The 21,212-nt window shown below is 43.4% G+C and overlaps 1 protein-coding gene across 8 annotated transcripts in view; it reads right to left on the bottom strand.

Annotated features, from left to right (window-relative positions):
- TXNRD2 (thioredoxin reductase 2) overlaps positions 1 to 21,212 on the bottom strand; it is a 74,188-nt gene that overhangs the window by 45,450 nt on the left and 7,526 nt on the right. For 5 of the 8 annotated variants that reach the window (XM_081286067.1, XM_081286070.1, XM_081286065.1 and 2 more), the window contains exons 3-9: positions 17,634 to 17,690; positions 17,027 to 17,171; positions 16,281 to 16,355; positions 14,167 to 14,245; positions 13,487 to 13,549; positions 8,874 to 8,944; positions 5,492 to 5,569 (exon numbers count right to left, since the gene is read on the bottom strand). In XM_081286067.1, the coding sequence (XP_081142193.1) occupies positions 5,492 to 5,569; positions 8,874 to 8,944; positions 13,487 to 13,549; positions 14,167 to 14,245; positions 16,281 to 16,355; positions 17,027 to 17,171; positions 17,634 to 17,690 (568 nt within the window). The remainder of the gene's footprint in view (positions 1 to 5,491; positions 5,570 to 8,873; positions 8,945 to 13,486; positions 13,550 to 14,166; positions 14,246 to 16,280; positions 16,356 to 17,026; positions 17,172 to 17,633; positions 17,691 to 21,212) is intronic. The other 3 variants (XM_081286072.1, XM_081286069.1, XM_081286071.1) reach the window with 1 other exon arrangement.

The following is a 21,212-nucleotide window of genomic DNA, read 5'->3' as shown; positions in this document are numbered from 1 at the left end:
TTTTGCCAAGCCATGCAGCACTAGAGAAACAAAACAAATGTGGCCCCTATATTGGCCCCTATAGTGTCTTACTAACACTCTTTGGGGAGTGGGCCAGCTGCAATCTACAGTCTGCAGGACAATGGGTTGGGCCAATCTCTGGGCCCTCCTACCACACTGTTGAGCACAAAACAATGTGGTCTCCTGATTCTAGCAAAATTTTTTTCTGTTTCTGTAGTCCATATGTGTTTCCTAGACCTTCTGCACAGGAAGCTAAATGGAGGAGAAAGGTGGATGGGGAAACTGAATCCCCAGATCCTCCCTTGGAGTCCTCTCAGCACCCTGGGCCACCTACCTGCAACAACAGCCACAAGCAGTGGGGAGAAGTTACTACTTCATGAGTGCCCTCAGCCCTCAGGCTGCATCTCTAAATTTCCAACTGAAGGCAAATATAGGGGGAAGACAGATGTCAGTCAGATATACTCCTAAATGAGACTTCATGACCATACTTACATGGCTGAAATCTCGCAATAAAAGCTTACTTCCTGCTTAAGTGGAGAGAAACTTTGGGCCTCATGTCTTATGAGTAATGATTTGTTAGTATTGATTTTTATTCCCCCAATGGATCAAATAATGAGAATGTTTATTCTTTGAAGAATGCAGAACATGAGAACTCAGAGAATTCCCTTCACACCAACTAAAGTAAGAAAATTCTGGGGCAAAAGTGGATATAGACAAAGAATTCTTCAGATCATGAGGAATAGAAAGTTCCACAAGAAGAGTAACTATGAATCAATTTCCACTGGCCACTGGAAAGGACTGGAGGACAGATGAAGACCAGGGGGGCCAAGACTACTACAGAGGTGGAGTTACCAGTCCAGGCCATGGCTACCCATGGTATGGTAGTGCTGGTAGAAGTCAAGGAACCAGATCAACAGACCTGAAGGCAGGAAGCTGGACACCGGGGACTTATCACTTTATTAAAAAGACCCTAGGGGGCTGGGGTTGTAGCTCACTGGTAGAGCACTTGCTAGCATGTGTAAGGCACTGGTTTGATTCTCAGCACCACATATAAATTAATAAAATAAAAGGTTCACTGATAACTAAAAAAATACTTAAAAAAAAAAAAAAAGATCCTGGGGTATAGCTCAGTGGTAGAGCATGCACAAGGCCCTTGTTTCGACTCCCAGTACCACACAAACATGCCAAAAAAAAGGGGGGGCTGGGATTGTGGCTCAGTGGTAGAGCGCTCACCTAGCATGGGCAGGACCCCAGTTTGATTCTCAGCACCACATAAAAATAAAGACATTGTTTCCATATACACCTAAAAAAATAAATATTAAAAACAACAAAAAAACAAACCTAAAACCAGGGTGTCTGCCCACCCACACCAGAAGTTACCATCCTATACCCTGTGAACCTAGAATCTAATTTTCCATGTGTTTCAGGAGGCTCCATTCTCTGACTTCCGGTGCACCAGCGTTTTCCACAGAGAAATAACTGCTATGAGATTAGCTTAATCATAGGATAGGCTTTCTCATTCAAAATTGAAATGGTAGAGGAAGCAAAAATAAAAGCATTAACACAGGCCCACAAAAGCCCAGTTTTACAGAGTCCTCCATATGCCTCTTGAGCTTAAAGGTCCCTGATCCACTCTCTGGGAGGCACACCCATATAAGTGACAATCTTACAGGAGTACCTGGGCCCTTGGCAGTCCTTCCAGCACAGGAAATGCCAGTCAGGCTGCAGAGTTCTGGATGCCCCAGAGAGGCAGCACCAGGGAGAGGCACCCCCAAAGCTTCTACCCCAGCAGAGTTTGGCTCTGGGCTTGCCTGGGATCTGGTAGCCCCATCCAACCCCTTAGGCACCAACATTGGGCCTGCCAGAGCCTCTGTGCAGGCCAACTGCTAGGAAATAGATGTTATCTCAGGTCCTGGCTCCATAATATTTTAGCTGCAAGGACACAGACAGATGGGTAGAGAGGCTTAACAGTCTAGGAACCAAGTCCCAGGCAGATAGCTTGTATCCCTTTTGCTGAACACAAAGACGGTATACCAAAGGAATGTGTACACTAAGCAGAAAATGCAAAAGCAGAAAATGCAGGGGCGATTTGTTTAAAAAAAAAATAATTGTAGCTCTCCCTAAGATAAAATTTACCTTTCTCCCTCTTGTACTTAGGAAAACAGAAAAACAGACATGGTATCTGACTGACTTCTGAACTTCATGATAAAAGAGGTCAAACAAAAGCTCCTCCTAGGACAAACTGAAGTGTTAAATCAGTCCAAGTTATAAAAACACTCTCCCTGCTTCAAAGAACCCAGAAAAATCCAAGGACAGAGAACCCTGAAATGCTAATGTGGCCACAAGAGAGTAGATAGTCCTGAGCTGGCTTTGGTCTCCTTCCAAGAACCAGTGGGCAGCCCAGGGAATCCCTGAGTAGGGCTGGGAGCTATGGGTGAGATTGATCCCCTGTTCTATAAGCCTCCTGGGGACCTGCACAGGGGCTACCCAAGTGGACAGCAAGAACAAGGTGGTCTTGGTTGCTATCTGGAAATAACAACTCAGTTATTGGACTTTAGACTAGGTCCAATGTAGGGAAAGAGTCTCCCTGAGACAGCCATCCTTTTCCTGATCCTAATGCTGCCAGCTCAGGGCCCACATTTGTAGAAAGTTGACCTTCAGACACAGCAAGCCCCAGATCAGCTTCCCAGGAGGTAAGTAGGTAAGTAAGTATTAGAGTAGCTGTGATCCCTTGCTTCAGGATTAGGGTATCTGAGCCCTGAAACCTGGTATTAAGGGAAAAGGCAGAGCCCAGGACTTTGGAAGTGCAGAAGGGAGAAATCAGGGATGCTAGACCTGGGCAGGCTGGGCAACCAGGACTGAGTTTCTACCACAGTGCAGAGGAGCAGATGGGAAGAAGGCAAGGGGTAGGTTCCTTTTAAGATATCAGACTCCTTCCAGGCCACACCTGGTTGCATTTGAATCATGACCCCAATGCTGTCTCCTTAAAGGAGCTTTGGGAAGCAAGCTTCCCTTTCTCACCTTCTACAACCCCTCCACAGCAATGGCCTTGATTTCTGAAACAGAATGGCTCAGCCATGCAGGGCCACACATCCACTCTATATCCCTACTTCTACAGCTACTGGTGGACAGCTATCCACAGCGGCCATCATCTCACTGACCATTCTTCCTGAAGAAGCCCCTGCTACCCGCCCAGGGTACCCTGTCCCTCCCCCAGAATTATCCTCATGTCTTCCACCTATTCTGGATTTTGACAGAGAAATAAACTGAATAATGGAAAAAGCAACCATTCTGGGCACAAAGCTGATATCCAGGTGGCCAAAGCTGAGTAGGTACCAGCATGGAGTTCCACCCAGGATTTTGTAGTGGCTGGGATCAGCCCCCTGAGATGGGAGGACAGTTCCTTTTCCCCAAAGGTGCAGTTATGAGGATCTGGGGCAACCAGGAAGGCCTCTGACCCCATTGGGCCTAAGTGTCCCACCTCCCACAGACTAATGCTGCCTTCCCAGAAGTTCTCTACACAGGGTTGATCATCGTCACAGATACTGACTTAGGTGCTTTGCCTACTATGTGGCTGACAAATATAGCCATTTGCCAGCACCCAGCTGTTGAGTGAAGGAGATCATTTAATTCTATTTCCTATGAACAGGGCTCAGGCATGATTGCCCCATGCCTGTTATCTCTCTAGCCATGGGCTCCCTCTCAGACCTGGATGTCATCCAAGAAGCCAGGGTGGGGATGGGAGTAGAGGTATTCCTCACATAATGCTCAAGGGTAAAGGCAGCATGGAGGCTGAAGGGCCACAGGCCTCACTATGGGCTCAACTTATTTCATTTCTCACTGCATCCCATGTAGACAGACCTGAAAGAAAGTTCTACCATGGTGCAGCTGCTTATGCACATACAAGTAGAGGAAAGGAAGTCTTTGTGCTGCACAACTCCCCAAGGACATGACCCATCCTTAGTACCGAAATGTCAACCAGTAGATGTAGTGTCCACTGCAGACAGAGGCCGAAGGAAGCTGAATATCCTCAGCCACTGAACTGGCCTCCTTTATGGGGCCAAGTCAAAATGTCCCCACCAGGCTCCAGGGCACTCTGGGGCTAGAGGGGCAGCCCTAAGGTTCATATTAATTTCAGCTCCATTTTAAAGGCGAGTTAAAATAAACATGGGGAATATTTATAAGGCAAATAAATCTGGCAGAAACAGCCCCTCCAAGTGTGAGTGGAGGCCTCCCCCTCAGCCCCAGCCCAAGCTGATAAAATACAGAAATGCTACTGTAGACCCTCCGGGCTTATTTTGACTGCTGCGGAGGAATGTAACATGTAAACACTGACTCCCATATTACACTGTTACAACTTGCATTAACAGCGCTGGACAAAAGCTGCATTTTCACAGAAGCATCGTACAGGGATATATCTCCAGCTTAATTTTTAAAAAAACCATTTCCTCACATAAATCATGCTCAGAACTAAACGGGTGACTGATACATTGCAAACACTTTTTTTCTTAACAATAACATACCTAGATTCCTTCTAAATGAAAGAGCTTTAAAAAAAAAAACTTTGAATTTTTTTCCTGAAGAAAATAAACACTGAAGTTTCTTTCTTGACCAAAATATCTGAAGCCTTGTCTTCCTAGCTGAGAGGGCTGCCCCTAGAACAAGGTCACATAGGAGAGGTCCCCCAATCCTGTACCATCTCACTAGAGGGAGGTCCTTCCTGGGCTACACTGCTGTGTACATCCACAGTCTGTGTACACCTATTTTCTGATCATAACTCAGAAAATGCTAGTCTTTGGTGACAGTTCAAGACAATGACCTGAGCTTATGGGAGGCCTCAGCCTGGCCAGAGGTGTCTGGCAGGGGCTGGCTTCCAGGGTTATTGAATCTTCAAGATTGTTTCATGATGGGTCTAGCACATAAAGCACTATGAAGAAGCTGGAAAGCATGAATAAATTCTACCAAGAGAAATCAATGTAAAAAAAAAAAATCTTGGAGGTGAGGCAGGCCTTTCTGAACATGTAATAAATCTAAAAGCCATTAAATGTAAAAAGAGATTTAAGTTACATTAAAAAAAAAAGGAAAACCATTTGTACATCACAAGTTCAAAGACATTATGAGAAGCTGAGAAAATCTGCACCATGTATGACACAGGGTCCCATTTCTAAAACACAAAACAGCTGGAAGATAAGAAAAAGATAAGGGAATTGGTGGGGGGAGGGAAGAAGAATCAGCTAGGCATAGTGGTGCACGCCTATAATCCCAGCAACTTGGGAGGCTGAGGCAGAAGGATCAATAGTTCAAAGCCTGTCTCAGTAAATAACTTAAGAGAAAACCTGCCTCAAAATAAAATATAAATAGGACTGGGGATGTAGCTAAGTGCCCCTGAGTTCAATTCCTGGTACTGGGGGGAAAAAAAAGTCATCAACAACCAGATAGAAAGCAGGTCAAGGACCAATCAGTTAATTCACACAAACATGTACATACTCACATGCTTATAGAACACACTCTCAATTTCAAATACAGCCAATAAATACTCAAAAAGATGACTGATTGTGGCCCATATAACCTATCAGACAGTAAAAGGAGTAAAAGGTACAAACAAACAAACAATAACAACAAAAACAGATAAGGGGGTAAGTGTGGCAGTATATGCCTAGAATCTCAGTGACTCAGGAGCCTGTCAGAAGGATGGCAATCCCCAGTCTCTCTCTCTCTCTCTCTCTCTCTCTCTCTCTCTCTCTCTCTCTCTCACACACACACACACACACACGGCCAGTTAAGGCAGTTAAGGGATTGGGGATATAGCTCAATGACGTAGTCTTGCCCAGCATATGATGTGCAATGCCCTGGGTTCAATTCCCAGCATTGAAAAAATAAAATAAACAAACAAACAACAACAACAACAAAAAAAAACCCTAAAAATTACAGCATAAGGAAAAAAAGGAAATAGTGATAATGTGACAAAAATTTAGGCTGAGCATGTAGCTTAATGGTAATATGCTTGCCTAGTATTTATAAGGCCCTGGGTTTGATCTCTAGCACTGCCACAAAAATAAATAAAAATTTTGAAAAAAATATCACCAATTCAAAAGATAAACCTTAATCTGGGGATCCTGTGAGAGGCAGCAGACAGGCAGATACAAACTAGGATGAACTCAGCTGCAATTTTAGGGAGAGGATGGAAGTGCCATAGGCAACAGGTATCATGACCATTCCACTGGAATGGGAAGAGAGGGTCCTTTCTATTTTATATCTTATAAAAAAGCTGTTGCACTAGGAGTGATGGCACATGCCTATAATTCCCACAACTCAAGAGGCTGAGGCAGAGGATCACAAGTTCAAGGCCAGCCTCAGCAATTTAGTGAGGCCCTAAGCAACTTAGGGAGACCCTATCTCAAAAAATAAAAGGGACTAGGGGTATAGCTCAGTGATTAAGCACCCCTGGGTTCAATCTCTAATACAAAAATAAATAAATAAATAAAAGCTGATGCCCAAGTTATGGGGGATAATGGAGAAGTAGGCAGAAATACATGTAGGACAGGGTATAGCCAGCCATATGTTGAGGTTGAAGGGCATCTGCCTTTGGAGTCAGCTTTTCTACTTGTAGGAAAGACCCCTGACAGGTATATATAAAATGTATAAGACCACCTCATCCCATCAGGACCAGAAAATAACTGGTGAGGATATGGAGACATTCTAACCCCACTGCACTGTTAATGGGAATGTAAGATGCTGAAGCTGCTATGGAAAACAGTTTAGCAGTTTCTTATAAAGCTAAAGTTTCTTAAAAAGTACAGTTACCATAAATCTAGCAAATCTACTTCTGGGTACATAACCAAAAGAATCAAAAGCAGGGACTCAAATAGATATGTGTACACCCATATTCAAGGCACTATTATTCATGAAAGCCAAGAGGTGGGAGAGCCCAAGCACATAGTGGATGAATGTACAAATAAAATGTGATGTATACAATGCAATATTATTCAATTTTAAGAAGGAAATTCTGATGCATTCTCCAATATGCATAAAGCTAGAAGACATGATGTTCAGCAAAATAAGCCAGTCATAAAAGGAAAAATACTGTGTATGTCCACTTACAGAAGGTAGTGAGAATTGTCAAATTCATAGAAATGGAAAATAGAATGGTGGTTCCAGAGGCTGGGGTGTGGGGATGAGGTGTACTGCAGAGTTTCAATTTGCAAAAATGAAGAGTTCTGGAAATAGATGATGGTAATAGTTACCCAACAATTATTAGTGTAATTGACATCACCGAACTGTAGACTTTAAAAGGTCAAAATGATGGGGCTGGGGTTGTGGCTCAGTGGTAGAGTGCTTGCCTTGCACGTGTGAGGTCCTGGGTTCGATCCTCAGAACCATTTAAAAATAAAAAAATAAAACACGGTATTGTGTCCAACTACCACATATATATATATATATATATATATATATATATATATATATTTAAAAAATAAATAAAAGGTCTAAATGATAAAAATTTTAGAGATTTAACTCAGGGGCACTCTACCACTGTCTTATATTGCCCCCAGAAACCCCCCACTGTTTTTTTTTTTTTTTGCAGTGCTCGGGATTGAACCCAAGGCTTCACATATGTTAGGCAAGTGCCTTACCACTGAGCTATATCCCCAGCTGGTCTCAGTCCTTTTTTAATTTTATTTAGAGATAAGGTCTCTCTAAGTTAAGGAGGCTGGCCTCCTCTCTAAGTTAAAGAGGCTGGTCTCAAACTTGTGATCCTCCAGCCTAGCTGGGATTACAGGCACATGCCACCAGCAAAATGGTAAATTTTATGTGTATTTTTCATCATTTTAATAATTGAAAAAATGAATAAGTAATATTTATGATACAGGGTAAGAAAGATAAACTACTGAGATATTCATTCATGATAGAAAGGTCAAAGAAACAATACCACAACCATTTAAGAGACTCCAGACCTGATCCCAAAGATGCCACCTCATTTAGTGTGAAATACTGAAGGCAAGTAGAGCATGTGACACACACAGACACTCCCCACAAATACATTTCAACACACACACACACACACACACACACACCTGCATTCATTCACACACACACACACACACACACACACACACACACACACACACTGCCCATCCCTGGGACTTTTCTACCAGGATTTCCTTATGGCCAAACACTGCTATCAAACAAGCCTCTGCTGCCCTCTGGTGGTTCCTCTGGTCCCTGCAAGCTGGAAGTCACACTTGTAGCCATCAGAAGCTGCCTGGACCTGGGACCCCTGGACCAGCTGCACTGTGAACATGTGGAAGTACTTAATGCATGTGTGCCAACTGCATGCTGTTGGTATCAACTGGGATATAACTTCTGAGGATTTTGGATCTTCTTCTAGATTTCAAGCAGATGATACTGAGGACATTTGATTGAGGTCCTCCCTGATGTCCCTAAGGAACTCTAGGGTTCCGGGGAACCATGCGAACAACTACTGACCTAGATAATAAACGGCTGACTCACTTTATGTGAAATTTGTTCTATAACTTCTAAAACAGTCATAGCACACAGCATCAACAGCCCTGCAGAGGGGCACACATGACAGTCTTTCTTTTTTTCATTCTTTTTTTTAATATTTATTTTTTAGTTTTAGGTGGACACAATATATTTATTTTATTTTTATGTGGTGCTGAGAATCGAACCCAGTGCCTCACACATGCTAGGCGAGCGCGCTACCACTTGAGCTACATCCCCAGCCCCTCTTTCTTTCATTCTTCTAGAAAAACTGGAAAGAATGGACTAAGAACTGAACAGTGCCATGGACTTTAACAGACACCGATGCTAGCGAGCAAAAAGAGGATTCTCATCCTGGGCATGCTAGACCTTACGTTTTTCCAGGGGATTCCTTCAGCCAGAAGATGTCATCACTTGTAATTCCATATTCCAAGGCACCTTCAATCTATCAAAGGAAAGAAGATCAATATGACAGGAATGCCATTTGGTCTGTCCCAAGAACCTCCTCAAAGAGAATGCCTCTTTTGAAGAAACAACCAGAACCACACCCAGCCCACACGTGGAGAAGGTTTCTCTTCAAACTTGAACAATGGAACTTGTCTTCAGGTTGTAACCTCTCTGGGGATAGAAAGTGAACTGTCTATATATCAAATTCAGTGTGTGTCTGCCTGGGTGGCTCTTTTTGCTCTCTGAAATTTTCCACTTGACCTTGATGCAGATAAGAGCATGGGGCCTTAGAAAAGCATGGCAGCTGTAGGGGCCACACAGACAGAGAGCTGGTCCTCCCATGACTCTGTCTGGGTACTCAGTAAGGGAAGAGATGGGGGCATGCAGACCAAGGGAGTAATGCTCAGGTCTGGGGGTCAACTATGAGAGAAGTGGGTAAAGAGGATGGAAAATCACAGATTGGGGTTTTAGCTTAGTGGTGGAGTATTTGCCTGGCATGCTCAAGGCCCTGGGCTCAAAAGTAGGAAGGAAAGAAAGAAAATCAGAGATCAGGAGAGCTCTGCAATGTCCCAGTGACAGGGGCCAGGCACCAGAGTAGGACAGAAGAAGAGGATAAGCATCACGGGCTGAGAACAGGTAGGACATGGGGAGTTGATGGTTCTGAGGACACGAGATTGCAAGCTAGACACACCAGAAATTCCTCTGAGACCATTTAGGATGAGTTCTGTGCCCAGGAATGATATAGATCCTTTGATAAGGGGCAGCTAAGCAGGTGGGGGAGTCCCAAGGTCATGCATCCTCTTGGCCTTATGAAAGTTAAGATGTGCTGGTGGAGAGGAAATAGATTTTAAACAGTTTACAATTCCAATTGGCCAAAATAAAATAAAGTCATGAATTTCTCCAGTTTGCACAAGGAAAACCAAAAGGTCTGAAAATCAAAGGGACTTAAACAGAAGCAAGCTTTGGCACGCACTCAAGGAATGCACACCAGGGATAGCAGTGGGCAGTGCAGAGAGTGGATCAGCCACTGAGCTGCCTTCTCCAGGACCTGGAAACTGTAGCTCCACTTTCCTGTGGGAAAGCAGAGACACCAGCAGTACAGCAGGGTGGAGCAGGCCAAGGAATGTCCATAGGGCACTGAAGCATGGGGGCATATACAGCTCTGCTCAGCACCCTTAAGGAGCTGAGGTGACTATGGCCCTGGGGACTTACAACCACCAGAGCCTTACTCCTGGCTGATGGGGTCACTTCAATCCTGTCCACTGAATCAAACTTGAACGATGGCACTGTGTCATCTATGGAGCCAAGCAGTCTGCCTAAGGGCCACCTCTGTGCACAAGCAGCTAGTGCCACCTTAGAGACTGCTCTTTTTGACTTGCCAGACAGAGGTCCCATGGCCCTCTGAGGACTGGGGGAACTCACATTACTCTGGTCTCTTTTCTTCCCCATTTTTTAGGGCAAGCACAGAACAGAAGTAGAAGTTGAGGGTTTAGATGTTCACATGTCTCTGTTCCCATCTAAAAAGGAACCCCTTGTTCTTCCTCCATCCAAGCTCCACCTGGGTCTAATCAGAGGCTGGTGTGGCTTCCAGGATCATGAGACCTGTGGGCTTCATGAGCTTTTTTGCAGCTAACATGTTGAGGGCTGGTAACATCTAGGTCCCTGAGAGACTTGTGAGGATGTAGCCTTAGCCAAATTCCTGTTCCTGCTTCTTACTTTCCCTGTAGCAGCTCCTCCATATCCCCACCCAAGCTCACTCTGTGGCCCCTTCCTCAACTCTGCCCTCCAGGAGGACAAAAAAGCCCCCTCATCCCAGAAGACTGGGCCAGGAGATGATGTCAGCAGAATAGGACCTCCCAAAATTCAACCCTCTGTGAAAGCAGAGAAAAAACTGGCAAGAAAGTTCAGATTCAATTTTTTTTTTTTTTTTTTTTTTTGGTAAAGGGGATTGAACCCAGGGGTGCTCAATGTGGATCTGAGACTGAGATCCTGAGGAACTGAGTCACATCCCCAGCCCTTTTTATTTTTATTTATTTTTGGTACTGAGGCTTGAACCAGGGGCACTTAATACTGAGCTGTATCCCCAGCCCTTTCTGTATTTTATATTGACACAAAGTCTCACCAAGTTTCTCAGGACCTTGCTAAGTTGCTGAGGCTTTGAACTCACTTTGAACTTGCCATCTTCCTGCCTCAGTCTCCTGAGCCACTGAGATTATAGGTGTGCACCACCATGTCAAGCTTTTATTTTTTATTTTGAGACAGGGTCTTGCTAAGTTGCTTCAAGCCTTACTAAGTTGCTTTAAGCCTTGCTAAGTTGCTGAGTTTGGCTTTGAACTTGTGATCCCCCTGCCTCAGCCTCCCAAGTCCCTTCATTACAGGCATTCACCATTGTGTCTAGCCAGATTCACCTTTTCAGAGCTCTGAAAAATCAACTAAGAACTCACAGCAACACAGGGAATACTGAATCAAGAAAAACAGAGGGAAGTCAATAAGAACAGCATCTCTATGAGGAGAGTATAACTTACCCTAGTCCTGTCTCCCAGTCTTAAAAAATGACAGCACCAGAAATAGCAGGACAGAGCTGGGTGCCTTGCAAAGTCTCTTTCCCAGAGAACACTAGCATTTGAGCTGGCTGGTAGTTCGTAACTTTCCTCCAGTATGGCCAGTGCTAAAACCCTCTCCCTGGGCATCTGGCCAACATTTTATCTTCATGGCTTCCTGAGGTGATGGATAACAGGTAAGGCAAACAACAGGTGAACCAAGAAGTTGAAAAAGAAAAATTGACGAATGAATATTCACAGGTGCTCTGAAAAGCTCCCACAATATCTCTGGGTATCTAGAAGGCCAGGCAAATGCACTGGGTTGTGCACACATCAGGAAAGACTAAGGGCTCTCATCTTGGGCTAACCTTAATTTCTGCACAAGCAGGAAGCAAAAGCTAAAGTAGAGTTATTTACTGCCCAACTGAGTGTTGACAGCACCCTGAAAATGGACATAGTCCTCAACAAAGACTGGGAGGTTTCATGGTTCCAGGTGTTTAAGGAACTCTCTACTTAGTCTTTCACTGAGCAAGCAGACTTCAGTAGCCACATATAACAAAGAATAAATACTTTATAAAATTAGTTCAAATAAGTCACCAAACAGCAAAACAACAGAAAAATTCTAGAGAGGAAGGAGAATCTGATTTCCAGCATTATCACAATAACTCACATTATTTGAAAAGTTCAACTTATCACAAAAAATTATAAGATATGTAAAGAAACTAGAAATTGTGGCCTTTGTTCATTGCTGGAGGGAATGTACACCACTTTGTACACTGCTAAATGGTATAGCCACTTTGAAAAACCATCTGGTAGTTCCTCAAAAGGTTACAGTGACCATATGATCTGAATTCCTTTCCTAAGTAAATTCACAAGAGAAATAAAAACCAAATCCCCCAGAAAACTTTTACACAGATAGCCACAGCAGCACAGTTCATAATAGTTAAAAAACAGCAAACCACTGAGATATTCATTGTGGACAAGTAGATAAATAAAATGTGATCTACAAATACACTGGAGTATCATTCAGGCTTAAAAAATAAAGGAAATTCTGACACATACTACAACATGGATGAGCCTTTGAAATAAGCCAGTCACAAAAAGACAAACTGTGTGAACCCACTTTTTTGTGTATCTAGAATACTCAAACTCATAGAGACAGAAAGGAGAATGGTGGCCATCAGGGGCTGGGGGAGAAAAGGACAGAGAACTGTTGTTTAATGGGTGCAGAGACTTTGTTTGGGATGATTAAAAAGTTCTGAAGATGGAAGTTGGTGACTGATGGTTGTGAAACTCTGTGAATGTACTAAAAGCCATTGAATTGTATTTATAAAAGGGTGAATTTATGATATTTGAATTTTATTTCAAATTTTTAAAAAATGGGGGAGGAGAAGAAAGATAAAAAAGGCTTAAATTTTCCATGCCCCAACATTCTGAGGTTAAAGAGAAAAGGAAGAGTCAACAATGAAGACTCAGAAGAAAGGTCACTAGGGCTGGATGTGTTGGCATGAACCTACAGTCCCAGCTATAAAGAAACTGAAGAGAAGGGTAACTTGAGCAGAGTAGTTCAGGGCCAGCCTGAGCAAAACAATGAGACTCTATCACTTAAAAATAGAGAGGGAGGGAGGGAAGAAGAGAGGAAGAGAAAGAAAGGGAGGGGAGAGGGAGGAGAAAAGAATGAGGAGGAGGAAGAAGAAAAGGAGGAGGAGGGGAGAAAATGGAAGAGGAGGAAGAACACTAGTATGAAAGGAAAACAGGCTCAGTGATACCCAGGATCTAACTTAAGAGTGCAATAAGAATAATTCTGAGGATTCAGCAATAGAAGATATCTCTGGAGACTTCCAGTTTCAGCAGAATGGATTTGAGAGAGAACTGAAAAGGAAATAAAGATGTATAGAAGAAAACAAAGGGGTAAAAGCTTTGATGTGGGAAGCATGTGAGCCCAAGGACCATTAATTTGCTCAGGGGTGCAGGGGAAGCTGGGTTTTGGGGACACTCACATGTGTGGGGTACCTCGGCCGTCCTCCAGTAGCAATGACGATGTGGTCAGCTGAAAGCAGAGTCTGAGAATAAACCAAGAAAGCTGCAGATCAAACTGTATACTATGATCACCCAACAAAAGGCTCAAATGCCTGCTGGTACGGCAGGACAACAGTACCCTGCACTATAGCCCCCTACCAATAGCTCAGAGTCACACAAAGCAGGGATCTGTCAAAAGTCTGTCAGACAGGAGACAACAGGAGGTTACAGGTGGAAGGGACAGGGTGATACTCCAACTCCAAGCACTTCACAATTTATAAGTACCCAGCAGGCATCTTATCTCCTCAAATCACTACAAAATTCTGTAAAGAGGTTGTGATCACGCTCCCTGTCAGCCCGTCACCCTGAATAGCTGGGCAGCTTGACATGATGTGCATCCCATGCACAAACTGTTAAATAATTTTTTTTTGGCAGAGCTAGGGTTGGAACCCGGGATCTGACACATGCTAGGCAAGCACTCTACCACAGAGCTAAACTCCCAGCCCTATTTAATCATTTTGAAGAAGTGTGACCTCAAAGGAAGTCGTTAGTTTAATTCCAGCAGTGCTTATTACTAGAACAATACTTAAGCTGAACAAGACTGGACCCCAGGACCTCAGAATGCCTAGAGAGAATCATGAAGGGCAAGGTGAGCATTTACCTCTTTCCCACTTTTTGCGATGCCACAAACAGTGTGCTCATTGATGAAGCTGGCTTTGATGTTAAAGTACTTGACTTTTCTGCAAAACAAAAATAAGGATTTCCAACATTTCCTCTGCAAATTAAAATTCAGTGATCAGATTAGAATGGATATCATCGTATAGACTGCTAAAAGATAAGCTTTGGAACTGAGAATATACCTCAGAAATATAGCACTTGTCTAGCATGTGTAAGGCCCCAGGATCCTTCCCAATACTGCAAAAAATAAAACAAACAAACAAACAAAAAACTAACCCAAAAAATAAAAAGCAAAAAAGGCAAGGTCCAGCCCAGGATCTGGTACCTATGCTAAGGTGCTTGTCTGAACATGAGCAGAATACCATGCTGGGAAACATGAGGGTATGAAGGGCATCTTGCCAATTCTCTATGCTTCCCTGGTACATGGTGACCATAGGTGTCAAGGCAGGGACAAAAGTCAACTCAGAACTGTCCTGAAAACCCATGTTCAAGCCCTAGTAGGCAATGACAAGGGCCAGGCCTTAAGCCTAGGCATGTACCAACAAGAAACTAAGGTGCCTACCATGTAGGTGCCACCCTCTCTGCCTTTAGGACTTGGTGTTGCCTGAAGGAGGGGCTTAATGTGGTTGGTGGGGCCCAGCAGTGGTCAGGTGCACAATATGCAGAAATGATCCATGCAGCCAGGGCCAGTGTACACATCTGTAATCCCAGTATCCAGGAGGCTGAGGCAGAGGATTGTGAGTTCAAGACTAGCCTGGGCAACTTAGTGAAATCCTGTATCAAAATAAAAAAATAAGGGGCTAGGGATATAGCTCAGTTGGTAGAGTGCTTGCCTCACATGCACAAGGCCCTGGGTTCAATCCCCAATACCACAATCAATCAGTCAATGAAGGGCTGGGGATGTGGCTCAAGCGGTAGCGCGCTCGCCTGGCATGCGTGCGGCCTGGGTTCGATCCTCGGCACCACATACCAACAAAGATGTTGTGTCCGCCGAGAACTAAAAAATAATAAATATTAAAAAAAAATTCTCTCTCTCTCTCTCTCTCTCTCTCTCTCTCTCTCTCCTCTTTCACTCTCTCTTTAAAAAAAAAATCAATCAATGAAATAAAAATAAATTAAAAAATAAAAATGATTAGGAGTGTAGCTCAGTGGTAGAGTGCCCCTGGGTTCAATCCCCACTATAACCAAAAAAAGAAAAAAGAAAAAAAGAAATGACCCACACTAATTATAAAGACCATACTATCTTAGGAGTTCTTAATAGTTTGGAGATGGGTTTGCCTCCTCATTGTGCATTATCTCCACCTCCAAACTCTGTGCCTTTCTGGGCTATCTGAGCTATAGGAAGCTGCTGTACACATGCCCTACACTTATCATGACAATAGGAAATAGCTGTGTGATACAGAGGCACATAGCATTATTCATAATAATGAAAAACTGAAACAACCCAGGTCCCTGCTATTCTCCCTTGAGGGGTGGCTGTGAATTGGGCCTGCTTTGCACCTGCCTGGGAGCTGCCTGGGGCCAGAAGAAGGATGGCAGAGCCTACTACCTTCAGAAAACCAAACTTGGGAATATGGAGCTCCATATGAAAGACACAAAAAACTGTAACAAAAGGTGGCTTAGTTTTCTGGTAAGGCAACTGGCTGGTAAAGTCCAGGCAGTGGACAAGGGGGCCAGCTTCCTTGGTTCAGCTTCCCTGGCTTGAGTGGGAAGCTGCCCATTGTGGAGTCCCAGGAAGACCCCAGGCCTGAGGCCTCCCTGTCCCTGAATGACCTCTTTTCTCACCAGGCTCTGGCTATTTGGATACATGTCCCTCTTTAACTCTTCATTGTCCCTGAGTTCTACTCAGTTCTGGGCCTTGAGGGCATCCCCCACTTCCCACAGCAGTTGCTCTGTCCACCCCTTGTCTGTGTTCCCACCCAGGAGCATGGACCCCTTGTCCTATCTTGGCTGTGCATTTAGAGCCTACCAGGGTTTACTCTGCACAATCAGTAAGAGCTTATCCAGGTATGAATAGAATTTGGGAAGGCCAGGAGGGGAGTTTTCCCACTGAGGGCCTCACTACATAGCCACTAAGGACTGTGGAAGTCTCAGTACCTGTCCTGCAGTTGGACACGGTGCCCCCAGTTCAGGGACTTCACATGGTTTTGCACAGCTTCTGCCATTTTCCTCCTTTGAAACAGAAAACAAAATGTAAAAACCACAATAGTAGTGTTAACTATGGAATCTCAAACAGACTAGACGCAAATAGTACATTTATCTAAATATTAAGAAGTGGAAGTGTATCTAAAGGAGTACAATGTGATGTTCTTCCTCATGGGCATCATGACCTCTCACCAGAGTTTGGGGCTATGAATCTTTGAAATCAGGAAACAGAGGCTTTGGCCCACAACCATTCAAATGTAGTGGTTCTGCATCCAGGACATCATACCTGGCAGGCAACATCCTGCCTCAGTCACCTATATGTGAGCTCTGAGCAGAACCATGTGCTACTGCCTCCATCAATCTTCTTCCCAAAATAACTAAACCGAAGAGGCTTTATGTCCCCACATTGGCCTTTGGGGCTGGATCATTCTTGGTAGGCCTATTCCATGCACTCTAGGACATTTAGCAGCATCCCTGGGTTTTACTCAGGAAATGAAGCAAACCCTTCCCTGACCCAGGGAAAACCAAAAGTGTCTCCAGAGATTGCCAAATATCTGGGGATTCAGGTTCAGAGCTACCCCTAGCTGAAAGCTCCTGTCCTATAGCTGCTCCCAGTGAGAGTTAGTGGGGAATAAATCTCTTCCTCTACTTAAGAGTAGCAGAAAAGAACTGGGAACTTCCCATAATGAGCTCCTTACCAGTCATGCCGGATGGGTTGAGCCACCTCCCAGCCATAGTGGTGGGCATCCTGGATCATGCCCCCAAGCAGTGCCGCCTGATGCATCAGCTTCTTGGGGATGCAGCCCACATTCACACAGGTGCCACCAAGGCCCCACTTGGTGCCTGCAATATTGGGAAGTGCACTTTTTTTTTTTTTTTGTAGTGCCAAGAATCAAACCCAGAGCCTTTCACATATTAGGCAAGTACTCTTTCACTACTTTCACTGGCCCTATTCCCAGCCCTGGGAAAATCACATTTGAATTCATATACATAGACGCACAGGAGGACTTCTGCTCTATGGTGTTTAGAATCCCTTTTAGTGGTCATTGTTCTGTAATTCAAACATGGCCCGGGTGAGCCCTACCATAGGAATATTCTCTCTGTAACTGTGTTCAGCACTATTTTAAACATGAGGATAAAGAATTTTTAAAATAAAGACAGTTTACATCTGAAATAGGACACTCTCCAGAGACAATGAACAGAAGGGGACAAATGATTTTGTATTAGTCACCTTCTATATATGAACTAGGTTCCATCTCCCAAACCCTTCCCTAGGACACAGGGTTCCTATCAGGGACTGCCTACCTTGGGGAGAGGGCTCCACATAGTCCACTACAGCCACCTTCCTTCCCAGTTGAGCAGCTAGAATGACAAAAGAACTGAAGATGAGCACAGCAGGAAAGGTGGCCAGGGGCTGGGGAACAGGGGCTACCAGGGGCCCATAAAACTGAAAAGAAGGTGGGGAAGGGCCTGGGCTAGCTTCTGGCCTCACAGTGGCCAAGCTGATGATGTTAGTGACTCTGTCCCATCTACCCTGGTATTCTGGCCAAGGCCACACTGCCTACTAGCTTTGCACCAACTTCCTGGCCTTCCCACTGTCCAATAAGCTGTGTTGCTCAAAGGAGGGAGCCCTTAGGCCTCTTCTCATACTGTAGCCTTCACACCCCCTACCAAGATGACATTGGGACCAATCCCCACTTGGCTCTTGCTCCTATTAGTTTCAGGACCAGATGTTTGGAATGAATTCAGTGCACACCTCAATTACATAGGGAGTATCCCAGGAGCAGCCCACCTCCCTGGGAGAGGACCCCTAATCTCCATCTGTTCTGGGAAGCCCAGACTCTTCTCACTGGCTCACCTCTTTTCCAAATAGTGAGAATGAACATGACCTGGCCTTATCAGGGCATTTACTTGCCTCCCTCTCAGGTTGAAAAACATCAAAGCTTAGAAGTGAAACATTAAGTCCAAGGTTGATCATCTCCCAGAGAAGAAGGGGAGACCTAGAGTCTAAACAGATTCCCTGCCATGTAGCTACCAGTTGACCTCCCAGTCATTAGCAGGGGGTTGAGGGCCTCAATCCTCAGGTTTTGAGGCCAACTCTTGAACCATTAGTAGAGTTAATTAATTGCCAGGCATCCCTTTGATTTACCTTGGGAAGTACATTGGCAAACCCTGGGCCCTGGACTTGACTATCTCTGAGGGCATGCGGGGCTTAAACTTCATGAACCCAAAAGTATTCAAAACATAAAAGAACACAAAAATTCATAGCTATTAGAAAGCAAGACTAGAACAAAGTTTTAGAAGGCTCTTTTTTTTTTTTCCCTGCAGTACATGGGATTGAATCCAGGGCTTACACATGACAGGCAAGTGCTCTATCATGAAACTGTATTACCCAGCTTCCCCCAACTTTTTTTTTTTTTTGTGTGTGTGTATTTTATCTAGAGATAGAGTCTTGCTGAGTTGCTTGGGACCTAAGTTGCTGAGGCTGGCTTTGAATTTGGGATCCTCCTGTCTCAGCCTCCCAAGCTGCTGGATTACAGGTGTGCATCACCATGTCTGGCAAATCACAATCTCTTTTAAAAAGTTTATTTTGAGATAGGGTCTCACCAAATAGCCCAGAGTGGCCTCAAACTTGTGATTCTCCTGCCTTAGCCTCCTGAGTAGATAGGTTTACAGTGTGTGCTACCACACCTGGCAGAAGAGCTCATCTTAAAAATCTACTTTCCTCAAGTGATTAATGATGATAATCCAGCTGGGTACAGGGGCATATGGCAAGAGGGCTGCCAAGTTCAAGGTCATCCTGGGCAATTTAGCCAAAACTTATCCAAAAAAAAAAAAAAAAAAAAACGATTCCCACACCTAAGTTAAAAGCTTGGGCTGATGGGAATCATTAAAATATCAATGTCAAACTCTCAAGTCTGACCACGATGGAGCAACAGTGGCCAAATTTAGCCTTCCACCTGAAACAACCAAAAATTCAGACAAAATATTAAGACACTGGACATTAGGCAACAAAGGATCCGAGATACAAGAAATGAACAAGGTGAAATTGACTATAGAGTTTCCTGGATCCAACATTGCAGGTAAGGCAGACCCAGTGAAAGAGAGGAGGGTCTGAGATTCTGACATATTCAGAGTTCATGGGACAGAAGAGAGGGAAGAGCCAGATCAGCACATGCACTTGAGGAAACTATCTGAGTCTGAACTACCAAAAGGATTAGAGCAGACAGCACTTGCACAGGGCAGGAAATAGTGCCCATTCCCAGAAGCCAGATAAAAAAATATATATATACAATTCCTGGGATTATGCATAAATTCTACGGAAGGTCATGCTTCAGGAGTTGAGAATAATTAGTCCTCACCTAACAAATACTAGGCAGAAGGATCAAACCCTTTCTTAATAAGTTACCTGCATCCAGAATAAACCTTAATAATATTTCTAGAAATACAAAAATGTCCAGAACCCAACAAGGTGAATTCAAGATGTTTGGCATTCAACCAAAAATTACTAGGCAAACAAAGAAGCAAGAAAATACATACAACACATAAAGATGGAAATAGTCAATGGAAACCAAGAACTGACTTAAATGTCAAAGGACCAGTAAGACACTCATAACTATTCCATATGTTCAAACAATTAAGGAGGAACATGGAAGATACAAGGACCTAAGTTAATTTATAGAGATAAAAACTATAAAAGATGAAAAATACAATGAATGGTATTAATGACAGATTTAGACACTGCAAAATCTATTATTAGTGAATTTGAAAACAAGAATAGAAATTTACAAAATAAAACACAGAGATAATAAGAATTTTTTTATTTGTTTGTTTTAATGAAAAGCAGCCTAATATACATGTAATTAAAATCTCCAACAGTGAGGGGTTGGGGATGGAAAAAATATTTGAGAAAATGATTATAAAATTTCACAGCTTAATGAAAACTATAAACCCATAGACCCAAAAAGCTCAACAAACTCTAGGAAAAAAAAAACAATAAGAAAACTAATCAAGGTACACCAAAATTTAAAGCCATTCCTAGAGGACTGGGGATGTAGCTCAGTGATAGTGCTTGCCTAGCATGCATAAGGCTCTGGATTCAATACCCAGTACCACAAATAAAGCAACAATAATAACAAACAACATTGCTCAAAAACAATGAAGAAAGAAAATTCAAAAAGCAGTCAGAGAAAAAAAGATATACTACTGAGCAACAAAGATAAAGATGGCAGCACATTTTGTCACCAGAAACCAAGCCAGAGAACCTGCCAAGATTCCGACTGACTGGAATTGGGTGCCTGCACAACTAAGAAATAAAAGGAAAAATGAATTTAATTGCAGTTAGGTTAAAATGAGGAAAAGCAGCTAATCGATCTCTGCTGGTCTTACAGAAGTGGTCCCATAGAAGCAATTACAATTTATAAAATCATAAACCAGAAAATATACACATGTAGATTTAGCTAGGTTGTGCTAACAAGAACTTTGTTACAATTTTAGTTTCCTTGGTGACAGCTCTAGGGCAGAGGGTAATTTCTCCAGTTTACATTCTTAGCATGAAGAAACTCTGGATGCAGAAAATCAGTCACCAGGAAGTTGGGAAGCAAAAAGTACTTTGGGGCTTTTAATTTCAAAGAGACTTTGTTATAATTTCTCACTGGAAATAGTACAAGTGAAAAGAGAAAGGGGCAAAATCTTTAAAATACTAAAGAAAAAAAACTGTCTACTTGAATTCTATTCCCCAAGAAGATGTCTTTTAAAAATTAAAGGCAAACTGGGAGTGGTAATGGGACACATCTATAATCCCAGCCACTCGGGAGGCTGAGGCAAGATCAAGTTGAGGTTAGTCTCAGCAACTTAGTGAGGCCCTGTTTCAAAATAAAAATA

Source organism: Spermophilus citellus (assembly GCF_964194105.1).
Source record: "Spermophilus citellus genome assembly, chromosome: 3".
Classification (NCBI taxonomy): domain Eukaryota; kingdom Metazoa; phylum Chordata; class Mammalia; order Rodentia; family Sciuridae; genus Spermophilus; species Spermophilus citellus.
The sequence above is the reverse complement of the archived record's forward strand: the minus strand, read 5'-3'. Positions and strand labels throughout refer to the sequence as shown.